This window comes from Tinamus guttatus, unplaced genomic scaffold (assembly GCF_059628265.1).
Source record: "Tinamus guttatus ecotype Peru unplaced genomic scaffold, ASM5962826v1 Tinamus_guttatus_pri_ptg000226l, whole genome shotgun sequence".
NCBI classification, from domain to species: Eukaryota; Metazoa; Chordata; class Aves; order Tinamiformes; family Tinamidae; genus Tinamus; species Tinamus guttatus.
The window spans coordinates 3,081,984-3,095,516 of NW_028288760.1; the positions used below are offsets into that span (position 1 = coordinate 3,081,984).

Here is a 13,533-nt window from a genome sequence, read left to right on the forward strand (position 1 = left end):
ATTGAGAAGAGTCGTTAGGTCATTATTGTTGTGTCAGTCAGGGGGAAGCCAGTTCTGATGAACTCCTGTGAAAGAAAACATGATTTTTAATGAAGGAAAATGAGACTACAGTGGCATCAGTGCACCAGAACCAACGTATGGACGTGGATGCACTCATCTTCTCGTGACACTGTAAATCCATTACGCTGTAAATCCATCTCCTCCATTTCTGAGGCACTGTAAGAACTTTGTGCTGGAATCACCAGCCCTGAGCTCACAGAGAGCATCACCTGCCAGCTGCAAAACTTCTCCAGGTACATTGAGAAACAGCAGCCTCGTTATCTTGTCCTTCTCCCGCCGTGCTCCACCGATCCGGTCAAAACGGGAAGTTTAAGTCCAAGAGCTCCTCCATTCTGGGATGTGGCAGCAACTGGGAACACGGCCATGGCGTTTCCATATCCACGGGTCTGTCCAGGATCCCAGCGGGAAGAAAACATGGAACCAGTTACAAAATTCCCCTTCAGAATAGGAGGTCCTTTTTGATCCGAGCTGTGGGGATAATTCACGTCCTGGCTAGCGAAGTTTATAATCCTATCCATTGTAATTGAGCATGTTCTAGTTATCCATTACCTAATCTGTAGTTAATCCTAATGGGTTTTGGCCTCGATGTTTTCTTGTGGCAGTGAGTTCTACAGATTAATTATGTTATATAAAAAGGCTTTTCCTTTCAGTTTTACATTTGTAACTCTTAATTGAATGGTCCCTAGCTCTTGTGTTACGCGAGGAGGAGTAAATAGTCCCTGGCTAATTCATTCTTACATGGTATCATTCTTCACTGGATGGTTAGTGTGATCTCTTATTGCCATCATCAGCCCCAGATGAAAAGCTGGAAACTCTGCAGTAGAAACGGGCTACAAATCAGCACAAAAACTCAGCAAGGATGTTCTTCATAATCAGATCTTCTTCACTGAGAAACTCGAGTCAAAAATCAGAATCCCTGTAATTGTGGGATCTGCTTCCGTATTAAAACTACTTGTAAGCAGCTATAGAAAGAGTGAAACAGCAGGAATAGCGAGTCTGGGCTGGCTCTTGAGTGCCCTGAGTTTTGTACTAGGATCCAGGGAAAGATCCCAGGGTAAGTTAATTAAGAGGATGGCCCAGAGATTTCAAATTTATGCTGGAAAACTGGGCCATGTTTATGTGACTTAACTGGGTAGAATGAGCCAAAAACTCCAAGTTTAGTGTCCCTGAAGTAGGTCCATAGGGCAACATAGGTACTGAAGGTAGAAAATTTAGCCAGCTTAGGTAGGACTGAATTTCCTACCAGGAATAACATTGTATAGGGAAATAGGTGATTCTTGCTGCTGTTTTGAACTTTACCGAGTAGCTTTAACTGTCCCTTGTTCAGCTTGTTTCCCCCTGCACATTAAAAGGTTTTGCAGGTCTGTAGGAATTATTTCAACATTAAAACAGCAGCTTATGTGTTTGGGGTTATGTTACTTTTCTGTGACGTGCTGTTGACTTGATGCTGCCTTGACTCTGTTGGAAATGTGGCGAAATGACCAGATCTCGAAGCTCCCAGTGGTTCCAGCCCACTCGTTTCCCGGGAATGCTGAAAGCAGAAGGTCGCTGAGACTCCCTCTGCCAGCAGGGCCGAGCACGTGGAGACCTGCCTGGACCTCGACTGCGCTGCGTAAATCTTGGTTCATTCGTTCTGAGTTTGTGTCTGTGTAACCACGACTTGTCCTTTTGCACATTCGGACGGTAAGGAGGCAGCGAGTCCGCCCTGGAAGGGGAGATGCTGCTTTGCTGCGGTGCTTCGTAGGTAGCTGAGGTGCCAGGTGAACTATTCCCTTCATAAAAATGCCTCAACTACCATCTTTTCAGACCCAAAACTCTCATTTGTGTGTTGTATTGCATCACAAAAGCTTTTATAAACACTTAGACATCATACAAAAACTCCTGAGAGTCACTTTCCAGAAGGATTTCTGGCCCTTTATAATTTATGGAGTCGTCTTTGCTATTTAAGAAGGAAATGCTAAATCTGCAGAGAAAATAAGAGTACAAGGGCATATGTTAGGTCAGGGGAAGAAAAAACACAAGTGCTAAAGAAACCAAATGAAATTATTCTCCGGAATTGCCATTTTTAATTCCAAACAGTGTGTATATACGTCCTGCACTTCTGCTTCGGACCTGGATGTGAACAACCATTTTAGAAAAGGTTCAAACTGTATTTTCTAGATCTCTGTATTGCATTTGAGGTGTTAAGTGGTGAATATACCGGTTCAGTAATTTAAGTGTTTTATTTATTTTAATTCCAGAATTTGACATTGTCCTGTCTTTTTGTTTGGTTGGTTTGTTTTGTTTTTACTCAGTCTCATACCTCTCTCCGGGAAGGAAAAGTGACCATTTTGTACTAAACCGTAAGCTAATGTGCTTGTTCAAAATAAAGTGCAAACATTTGGGCAAAATGCTGCATTTGGATTTTTTTTTTTTTTAGGTATCCAGGATGTTTTTAGCTAAACTGTCTGGGCAGGACGGCCTGTGCTCCGCTCCCTTTCAGGCCATGCAGGTAATTCCATGTAGGACCTGGTGATACTGGAGCTCGGGGACGGGGCCTCAGCTCCCTGGGAGAGGGGAGACCCCCAGGGCTGCCCCAACTGCTTCCTCGGAGGATCAGACAAAAAAATCCACTTACAAAGGGGAGCTTAGCCGAGCCCCTGCGCCCGTCACCGCGTGCGGGGCAGGCACCGGGGATGCTCCTGGTGTCCCCATGCAGCCGCTGCCCGGACGCGCTTGGGGACACCAAGGTGACACCGGCAGCACCGCGGGTTTCTAGGTGCTCCCCTGGGCTCCCCAGATGCTGCTGCCGGCCCCAGTGCCCCCCGTCCTGCCTTATTTTCCAGCCCTGCAGCTCGGCCGTGTCCCCAGGCCGCCGGCACCGCGCGAGGGGACGCGCCTGGAGGGACACGGGGGGCTCCATGCGCAGCGATGGGACAGGGCGGGGGGGTGCGGGGTGGCCACTGTCCCCGGCCACCACCCTGGGCCACCCCCGGGGGCGGGCGAAAGTCCCCGCGCTGCCGCCCGCCAGGAACATATGTGTGTTGGGCGGCTCCCGCCCCTAAGCTGCTTTTATTAATTTGTAATCCCCGCGAGCAGGAGCTAAAGGGATTCGGGGGATTAAGGGGCTCGCAGTAACAACCACAATTATCAGGCGCGGCTGCCGGGGCCACGCGGCGCGAGCGCGCACGGGGCCGCGCGCCCTGACACGCGCGTCGGCGCGCGCGCGTGTGCAAACAGCTGCCAAACACGCCCCAAACGCGCACACGAGGCCGCGAACGCCCCAAAGCAGCCGGGAAGCTGCACACGCGCGTGGGAGCTCGCGGAAACCCGCAGCCCTGCGCGCGCCCACGCCAGGGCAGGGGCTGGGCGGCACATGCCGCGCAGGAGCCTGTGCACGCGCACAGTTGCACACGCACGTGCACACGGGTCCCCGTGCCGCCCACGCGCACGCACACACCCCATGGAGCTATAAGTGTGCACACGTGTGGCCCCTGAACGCGTGCACACCCCATGTGTGTGCACCCACACGTACACCCCCCCCCACGCGTGCAAACTCCCCACGCATGCAAAGTCTCCGCAACGTGTGCACACACATATACATGCACACACACGTGCACAGCACATGCACACACGTGTGTGCGCACACACATGCATGCACAACACATGCACACGTGTGCGTGTGCACACGCACGCATACACATGTGCGCATGCACACACACGTGCGCATGCACGCACAAGTATACACACACACACGTGTGCACACACACGTGCACACACATGTGTGCATGCACACACACATAAGTGCGCACACATGCACGTGTGCATGCACACACGTGTACACGGACACACGTGTGCACGCGCGCACACACACACGTGTGCATGCACGTGCACACACACGTGTGCACGCACAGACATGTGTACACACACATGTGCACACGGACACACGTGTGCACGCACACACACACACGTGTACACACACGTGTGCACGCACAGACATGTGTACACACACATGTGTACACGGACACACGTGTGCACGCACACACACACACACGTGTATACACGCGCACACACACACGCGTGTACACGCACACACGCAGCCCTGGCCCCCCAACTGCCGCACGTGCAGGGGAGCCCTTCACCCCGCACCGGGCTGCTCCTTCCCGGTGCGGGGGGCCCCGTTCCGCGCCCACGGGGAGCAGCGGCTCCCAGCCCCCCCCAGCCCCCGCCGCCGTCTTTGTGCTGCCGAGGACCCCTCGGTGCAACGCGCCGCGGGGCCGCCCCCCGCCCGCTCCGCCCCCCCGCGCGGCCCCGCTCCGCCCCGGGCGGCGGCCACCCCCGCCGCGCTGCCCTGCGCTGCCCCGCGCGCCGCTCCGCCACTCCGCGCAGCCCGGCGCGCACCTCGGACGGCGCCGCGATGCTGCTGGAGCGGGTCCGCGCCGGCTCCGAGAAGGCCGCCGAGCTCTGCCCCTTCCCGCGGAGCCCAGGTGAGGGGCGGGAGGCACCGCGTCCCCCCACCCCGCGGAGGCACCGCCGGACAGCGGCTCCCCCGGCCCCGACGGGCTCCCCGGGACACGGACGGGCCGCCCCCGGGGGTGGCTGCGAGCGGGCGGCCCGACGCCGCGGTGCGGGGCTCCGGCCCGACGGCTCTCACCACGCGTCCCTCTCTCCATCCTGCCCCTTCCCCGAAATAAGCGACCCGTTTCGGTCCCTCCCGTCCCGTCGGGCTTGAGCTCGGGCTCTCCACCCGTCGCTCCCCGCACAACGAGGGCGAGAACGAAATGCGGCGTCTCGAGCAGCCGCTTCTCCCTCGACGGCGGCCGCGTCCCGCACCTCTCGCTCCCGCTCCGGCCGCGCATCCCCCGCCCCAGGAAAAGCGCCCGTTGATTCCTTCCCGAAACGAAATTTTCTTCCCCGTTTAACGAACGGCGGGAGCGCCGGGGCTGCCGGGGCGGGCGGGAACCGCGCGGCTTCTGCGCACCCCGGGGCGGCCGGTTCGTGTGCGGGGCCGGGCCGGGTGCCGGAGCGGGGCAGAGCCGCCCGGGCCATCGCGTCGCTGCCCGTCCGGCTCCGCACTTGCCCACGGTTTAAAAACAATATAAAGAAGAGCCGAGCAGGAAGGTCGCGGTGCCAACCGAGCGGCCCCGTCTGCGGCGAGAGCCGCCGGCGAAGGAGCCGGGGCCGGATTCGGAGAGCCCCTGGGGCCCGGCAGCCGTCGGGTCTCCAGCCCGTTTTCTCCCTCCGGGCCGTTCCGCAGCGCGGCGGTTGCAGCCGCGGCCGGTTGTGCGTTGGATGCTGCAAATCAGGAGAGTTTTGGAGCGGGGAGAAGGGGAACAGCCGCGAGCGGCGCAGGGAGTCGCGGGGAAGCGCGATTCGCCCGCGGGACCTGGCACTCATAAAGAGCCCCGCGGTCCCGGGGCGCAGAGGCCCGGGCTCCGGCGGCGCCGAGCGAGGCTCCGGGCGCAGCGGACAACGAGTTCCCGGGAGCGGCCCGCGCTGCCCGTCCCGGAGCCCCCCCGGTGCAGCCCCGGGGGCCGCCTGGCCCCTCCGCCCGCCGCCGGCCCCGTCGGGCCGCTGCTCCGCCCGGTTTTCGTTTCCCGGGCGCCCCGGAGCAAGTCGCCCTCCACTGTCGCCGGTAGCCAAGGGGCGGCGGGAGGGGACGAGACCCCAGGCGCCGGCCCCGGGCGGGGGCGGATTAAATACAGCGCGATGCCCTGCCCGGCTCTTCCAGCCGGCATCGAACAAGGACCGGCGGCTAAAAATATCCCTCTTGAGCGAATTAAATCCCCGGCTCTGCTGGGGGGGCAGCGCCGGGGGTTGTTGTTGTCGCCGGAATCTGGGGGTGGGGTGCGTGTGTGTGTGGGGGGGGAGATCCCGGCGCGGCTTCGCACCCCAATCGCGGCCCCGGGAGCGGGGCGGCGCGGGGCTCTGCCCGCGCCCGCGGAAGATCCGCCAGCCCCGGGGCCCCGCTTGAAGCGCCGCAGCCGCGGCCCGCGAGGACCCATGCAGCGTAAGAGCCGCGGGGGCCCCGGGCAGGGGTCGTGCCGTGCTGTGTCCTCGAGCTGTTCCGTGTCCCCGGGCTTTGCCGTGTTCCCGCGTACTGCGGCTTTGCCGTGTTTCCGTATCCCAGAGCTTTGCCGTGTCCCGGGGTTTTACCGTGTCCCGGGGCTTTGCCGTGTTCCCGTGCCGAGGCCGGCGCCGGTGCTGGAGTGGCAGCTGGGAGCCCCTTCCAGCCCGGCTCTCCCGGGGCAGCCGCGTCGGCGCAGGGCCCAGGTCGCCGCTGCCGTTATCTGTTTGGTGCTGGTTAATTGTCGAGGAAACGATTATACCTAAACCGATATCGTCTCTACCTCTACCCTTGTCTACAGCTGTACATCTCTATGCGTGTCCTTATATAGTTATCTCTCTATACGGATATCTATACAGCTGCATCTATTTCTATATATCTATACGGATATATCTATATTTATTTATCTTTATCTTTTCCTATCTATATCTATTCCTATATATCGTCATTTTTATATCTATGTCTCTATATCTGTGTATTTTTATACCTACATTTTCGTATTTTTTTAATATTTAAATGTCTATTTTTATACCTACATTTATATCTGTATCTATATTATATCTGTCGGCAGCCGCAGGGCCACGGGACAAGCCTACGGGATTTTTATTCTCAGTACAATTCTCATTAATTCTAGCATTTTTCCCCTCACTCTACCAGCTCTTCCCCGCTGTTATTTGCGTGTGGGTTTTGGAAGCGTGGGGGAAGAAAAACAAACAAACTAAAACGAGCCCGGATTAACTGTGTTGTGAGTTCGCAGGCGCTCGGCCTTGAGGTTATTTTCTTTGCTCTCGTGTCCTTTCCCGTTCTCTCCGGGGTCCCTGGGCGACTCTGCTCGGCGTGCGCGGCCGCGGGTCTCCCTGCGCGGGGAGCAGCGCTGACGGGCGGCTCGCAGCCAGCGGCGGCAACGAATTGGAACGAATCTGATCTTTTTTCGTGCCGTTTCTCTGCTCCTCCCGACCCTCCATCGGGCTGCAGCAACGGCGGGAGGCCGGGCAGGAGCGGGGAGGCAGCGGCGCCGAGAGCGGGGCCGTCGGGGCGACGGGTTGACGCGAAACTGCCTCCCCGCAGAGATCCCGCTGTGCGCCGGCTGCAACCAGCACATCGTGGACAGGTTCATCCTCAAGGTCCTGGACCGGCACTGGCACAGCAAGTGCCTGAAATGCTCCGACTGCCAGACGCAGCTGGCCGAGAAGTGTTTCAGCCGCGGGGACGGCGTCTACTGCAAGGAGGATTTCTTCAAGTGCGTGGGGTGCCGGGAGCGCCGTGTGCGCCGGGGCGGCGGGGCCGGGGGTGCCGGGAGCGGTGACGGCCGCGGGGTCTCAGCACCGCGGACAGAACCGGGGCCGGGGCCGCTTCAGCACCACGGAGAGCTCCGAGCGCGGCCGCTTCAGCACCATGGACAGCGCCGGGGCCGGGGCCGCTTCAGCACCACGGAGAGCGCCGGGATCGGGACGGGAGCCGGGACACGGGTCGGGATCGGGACCGGGACGCGGGGATGAGAGCCGGGATTAGGATCGAGTCCGGGGCGCTGCGCGGAGCCGCTGCCGCCCGCTCAGCCGCCTCCGCTTGTCCTCGCCAGGCGCTTCGGGACCAAGTGCGCCGCCTGCCAGCAGGGCATCCCCCCGACCCAGGTGGTGCGGCGCGCCCAGGACTTCGTGTACCACCTGCACTGCTTCGCCTGCATCGTCTGCAAGCGGCAGCTGGCCACCGGCGACGAGTTCTACCTCATGGAGGACAGCAGGCTGGTCTGCAAGGCGGACTACGAGACGGCCAAGCAGAGAGGTACCCCGGCCCTGTCCCCTGCTGAGGGGGGGCAAGAGACAGCTCAGCGCCCCCCCCCCCCAACACCCTCTCATCCAGCAGCCTGGTCCAGGGGAGAGGGAGGGATATGGGGAGCATCAACCTTTGGCGAGGGAAGAGGGAGCTCCCCCGTCCCTGAGGATCTCGGCTCCAGGCAGCTCCTGCCCTGCTAACTCGCTCCGTGTTGGCAGAGGCAGAGTCCACGGCAAAGCGACCCCGCACCACCATCACCGCCAAGCAGCTGGAGACCCTCAAAAACGCCTACAACAACTCGCCCAAGCCGGCGCGGCACGTCCGGGAGCAGCTCTCCTCGGAGACAGGGCTGGACATGCGGGTGGTGCAGGTGAGTGGGGTCCCCAAGGGCTCAGCCCGGGGCGCTGGGGCGGGAGGTGCAGGTCTGGGAGGGGACAGTGACAAGTGACAGCCCCGAGGGACAGAGAGGCAGCTCCCCGCTGTGCCCTGCCCGCAGGTCTGGTTCCAGAACCGGAGGGCCAAGGAGAAGAGGCTGAAGAAAGATGCCGGGAGGCAGCGGTGGGGCCAGTACTTCAGGAACATGAAGCGGTCCCGGGGGACCTCCAAGTCGGACAAGGACAGTATCCAGGAGGAAGGGCCTGACAGTGACGCTGAGGTCTCCTTCACAGGTCAGTGCACCCAGGTGGGGCATCGCTGCGGGTGAGCTGTGCATCCGCCTGCCATGCAAACACCCGGCTCTCTGCCTAGGGTCATTTCAACCCTTTAGTGCTACTGTAATAATTTCCAAAAGTATCATAAAGAGTGAAAAATAAGAGCCCAAAAGGAAGGAGGGAGGGAGTACCATAAGAATCACCTGGGCACGCGCTGCGAGTGCCTCACATACAGTCTTCTCAAGGAACTCAGAAATCCAAAATCCAGAGAGTCCAGAACCACAGAACTGAATGTTTCTATGGCAAGAAGTACATACAGATTTTTTTCACCCTATTTAAGGATGATTTTATTTGCACAGCTATGAGTTAGGGTGCCCTGCCCAGTGCAGTGGGAAAGTCTTCTCTCTCTGCAAAATACATTGGTTTAAGCTAGGAGGTTTCTGTAACGAGAGCTCCTGTTTTTTGGAGCAGAGATGCCTGCGGATCAGCACAGGGAAGCCCCTGTGGCGGCTCTCAGCCCCGGCAGCCTCAGCCTCTCCTCTCTGTCCTTGCTGCGGGCACGAGATGCGGCTCCGCGCGGGGACATCGGTGCTCACCGCTCATCGGAGCTGCTCCCTGGGGACAGGCGCCTCCTGCCCGTGTCCCTGCAGCCTCCAGCTCCGTGCGTGTGTCAGGGTTTCCATCATTTTTAGGTACACAAGCGAAAACCAGAAATGCAAAGCAGTGTGTACATATTTACACAGTTATGTGTCCAGAGCGCATGTATGTATACACACCCACAGCTTTGCAGTCCAGCTTCTCTCCTGTATTCTTAAAAACAATTTGATTTCCAAGTCTGTTTATACACTCTGTGCATGAGCATCATTAAATATGAATATACCATAAATAATAACGAAAAATATTAAACAATTATTGATAGCTTGCTCCCCCAAACAGATTTGTGTCCTTGGCAACAAAACCACGCTCAGCAGCTGCAAAGCCTGCAATAATGCAAACAATTGCTTGCTGAGAACTATTTTTTTTAATATTTTTAAATTGTTTGGACATCTTTCACTTGCCTGTCCCTGAGCAGCCAAATATGCTGAAATTTAATAGGTTTTTCTGAGCGATGAGGGAGTTTTTTTTGAATCGGTGGGCACTCAGGTAGCTCCTAAAACTGATGGCAAAAACAGAAATACAGGGCCAAACAGAAATGCAGAGAAAAGGTGGAAAGAATTTAAACTCCATGCCCTTTAAAAGATGAATTTTAAATCACAGTCTTATATTTTAATACCTACTTTTCACACATATTTTTAAAAATTTCAAATGAATTAGGCATTACCAGTCATAAAAAAAAATGAATCCCCTGACTTTCTGTGAAGATTTCTTAACAAAACAGGGATGATAAGAGCAGGAATTGCAGGTGACGAGTGGCCGTTCAGCTCCCATCTGTCCAACGGATCCAGGCTGGGAGCACGTGGGACCTCCGGCGCGGCGGGCGCTTTGCCCTCCCGCTCACCCCGCTCGCATTCCCTTGCAGACGAGCCGTCCATGTCGGACATGAGCCATTCCAACGGGATTTACAGCAACCTGAGCGAGGCCTCGCCGGCGCTGGGGAGGGCGGCCGGGAGCAACGGCAGCTTCGCGCTGGATGCCGGCGGCCTCGCGCCTCCGGAGCAGTACCACGACCTGCGCTCCAGCAGCCCCTTCGGGATCCCGCCGTCGCCGGCCTCCTTGCAGGCTCTGCCCGGCCACCAGCCCCTCATCTCCAGCCTCGTTTACCCAGACGGCGGCCTGGGCCTCATGGGCCAGGGCGGACAGGGGGTGCCCCCGGGCATGCGCGTGCTGCCCGGGAACGGACCCAGCTCCGACCTCTCCACCGGCAGCAGCGGCGGCTACCCGGATTTCCCCGCCAGCCCGGCCTCGTGGCTAGATGAAGTCGACCACGCTCAGTTTTGATAGAGGCTCCGGCACGGCGAAGGGAGAGGACTCGGTGCCGTTGAGCGTCGTCTGCTTTGGGAAGGGACGACGGCCGGGCTGCGGGCACGGAGGGACCGCGGAGCAGCCGCCGGCCGAAGGAGCATCCCAGCGCAGCTGCGGCTCAACACCGAGACTCGCGCTTTACCGATTCGATATAAGGTGTTTTGCTTTCTGGTGTCAGTGCATTCTTCAAAGCCAGGACTTGCTTCATCACGTATCCACACCGAAACCTTTTTAAGAGAAAAATAAAGCCCTCATCCACGGTAAAAGGTGTGGCGATGTCTATATTTCTAGCGGAGAAATGTTAATAGTGAATCACTTCAGAAATCCATGGTAGAAAACTTCTCTGTTCTTCCAGCAGATTTTTTAAAAGCGCACCGACGCGGTATGTTTTGTTTAATTTTGAATTTACATTAACTTTTCTAAAGTGGAATCTCTTTAATATGCCAATCGTTTATCAACAACCCTTTTCCTTTGTACAGTGGAGATGACATGTTAATTCTGCTTTTCACCTTTTAATTTGTAGGCGGCTAGTTTTATCCTTCCATACGAGCATTAAGTGGTGAATAGATGTATTTGCTACCACATAACCACCCTTTTCTCCCGGGCTCAAGGGGTGCTTTTCCTGACCCAGGGACACGAGGGGCTCTGGGTTGTGCAACTTCTGCTTTTCTTTATGGATTCCTTCGCGCCAGCTTTACTGCAAAGCGCCTCAGAGCCGCCCCAATGTCTCGGTGCCAAATACCTTCTCGCAAGGTCTCTCCGCAGGTGGTTTTGGGCCGGTTTCAGGCTGCTCTTCGGCTGCTCCGTCTCCGCACGAGGCCTTTACGGGGAGCTGACCGTGGGGAACGGCAAGGCGATGTGTATAGTGTTACCTGTAAAGATTATTGAATTAACTGTAGATCATGTGAATGTCCCGTGTCTTTTATTTATATTCTCACTTTCTCTCTGATGATCAAATACGTCACGACTACCAATAAATTTGTCAGCTCAACTTTAAATAGTCTTTTGCTAAATTCACACCGATGGGTGTAGGGAAATACAGTCCCTGAAGGTCGAAACAGAAGCCCTCAGAAACCTGAGGCCATGATTCAGCAAAGGGCCTTTAAACTCAGACACAATCCCACTGCTTTGACAACCAGAAATGCTTTGATAACCAGAAGCAAAAAGTGGCCGTCCGGGGACCGCTCGTCTTGGAGGCCGCGGTGCCGATCGCGCTGCGCAAGCCCCGCTCGCAGATGGGATCTTTCTGATGGGTCACAATTATTTTTCCAGAGTTCATTGCAAAGGCAGAAATACCTGTGGGAGAAATCTGTGGTGACCGAGCAACCTAAAATAGCATGTTCTGATACAGTCTGGTTTCATACCGAAAGGTGGGTGGGTGAAGATCCAGAAGCCGGATATGAAATAGCTCAATAAGAAACCAGAAAAATACAGCAGGGAATTAAGCTTGGCCTGACATGAGTGTCCCATTTTCATATACAAATATCTGTGCTCATGCTCCTCCACGCAGAATCAAACACTATTTATTGAAGTCTCCAGGCTAAGAATCGGATGGCAGGTGGATATATATTGGTGTATATATATACATATACAAAGCCTATGTGTTTTGAGCCTCCAATTCCCCTGGGAAGGCGGCGCTTTCCCTGGGGGGCACCAGGTGGCAGGCGATGATGCCTGCAAACCCCAGGCTTTTGTTTCTCACCTTTTCTGAAGCGCCCGTTGCCCCCGGTGCAACGGTACCGGGGCAGGGGGGAGCGCGGTACCTGCCTGCTCGTTGCTCCTGCTGCCCCGGTACCGATGATATTTGCAGCGGGGCTGGATTTTCCAATTCCTCCTTGAATGCCAAAGCTGCCTATGCATCTTCCTGGTTTCCCCCTCTTCCTGTTACCTTGAGTTTAGCGCTCCGGGGATATAGGGTTAAACCTAAAAGCAAAACGGGTGCATGCATGGCCGTAGTGCAGCCTTGGTGCTGCAAGAGTCCCTGCTCGGAGCAACTGGGAATGCCGGGCGAAGGGCTGCAGCAGGGCCAGGATAACCACCGTGCACGGGAGCAGGCGGCTTTTGGCAGAGAAACGCGGGGCCAACTCAGTGTTCATTGTCCCCCTTGCTGCTCCTTTGCTCTGCGATCTAGAAACACCCCAAATCTGCTCGTTGCTCTGCACCGATGCACCCCGGCAGCTTGAGCATGCAGAGCACTTTCCCCAAAGAGACTGACTGACAGGAAGATAATAGGACCAGAAATAAAGAAATGCAGCTAACTTTAGAACAATGAGTTTTTATAAAAACACTGGAAATATAGTTGCTGAATAAGTATTTTATTGATTTTTTTTTTCTGCATATGTTCCCTCACAGAAAATACCTGTCGCTTGTCCCACACACTCTGGGAATTCCTGTTAGATTCCTGAATTTAGGAAAGCTGGAAATACGAATTTCCCCCCTCTCCTTTGTGCTTCGCTCTGAAAGGGCTCTAGGTTCCCAGCGTGGGCCACGACGGCCCCGTGCGCCCTCATAGGAAACGCAGGGGGTTGTGTTTCAGCCTGGCCCTTCTGAGCCTCGAGTGCCCAGGGGTAGAAATGCTTTCTTCCCATTGAGAAGAAAATTGTTTTGAAAAAAAAAACAAATAAAACTAAGAGCATGTGGTTGACTGGGGATCCTCTCTCTCCATGGGAGCAGCCGGAGAGCAGCCCACTCGGCATCTTGTAATTTGGGATGAGAAGCAGTTTGACAGCCGAAAGCACAAGGTTCCTGGGTTTAAACAGACTTGGTAGCACCACGGCAGCTTTGACACCTTGCGTGTCCCATGGGGCACTAAGAGCCCAACACGGGGGTCCTGGGGCCTGGGCACCCGCTGCTGCTGCCAGGGGACAGGGGACACGATGCTCCGGTGGGAGGAGAGACCCAAGGGCCCCTTGGGTCCTGTGGAGCGACAGCAGCCCCAGGAATGTCCCTGCAGTTGTTGTCCCTGAGCTCCCCGGGCTTCTCCTGCTGCGCTCGGCCGTGTTCCTCCGTCTTGGCGGAGTTGGAAGCCCCTCGCTGCCGCCC

The 13,533-nt window shown here is 56.7% G+C and overlaps 1 protein-coding gene across 1 annotated transcript; it reads left to right on the forward strand.

The window, feature by feature from the left end:
• Positions 1–4,456: 4,456 nt before the first annotated feature.
• Positions 4,457–10,467, forward strand: LHX3 (LIM homeobox 3). The gene is made up of 6 exons (XM_088525470.1): positions 4,457–4,526; positions 7,175–7,346; positions 7,686–7,888; positions 8,098–8,249; positions 8,376–8,547; positions 10,049–10,467. Exons 1-6 carry the CDS (start codon positions 4,457–4,459, stop codon positions 10,465–10,467), a joined length of 1,188 nt encoding a protein of 395 aa, XP_088381596.1.
• The last annotated feature ends 3,066 nt before the right edge of the window (positions 10,468–13,533 follow it).

What these genes read in the sequence shown, in the direction of transcription:
- LHX3 (XM_088525470.1), top strand. Translation starts at nt 4,457, where the DNA reads ATGCTGCTGGAGCGGGTCCGCGCCGGCTCCGAGAAGGCCGCCGAGCTC. An exon ending in CGAGACGGCCAAGCAGAGAG is followed by an intron (nt 7,889 to 8,097) that starts GTACCCCGGCCC and finishes CCGTGTTGGCAG; the next exon opens with AGGCAGAGTCCACGGCAAAG. An exon ending in CGCTGAGGTCTCCTTCACAG is followed by an intron (nt 8,548 to 10,048) that starts GTCAGTGCACCC and finishes ATTCCCTTGCAG; the next exon opens with ACGAGCCGTCCATGTCGGAC.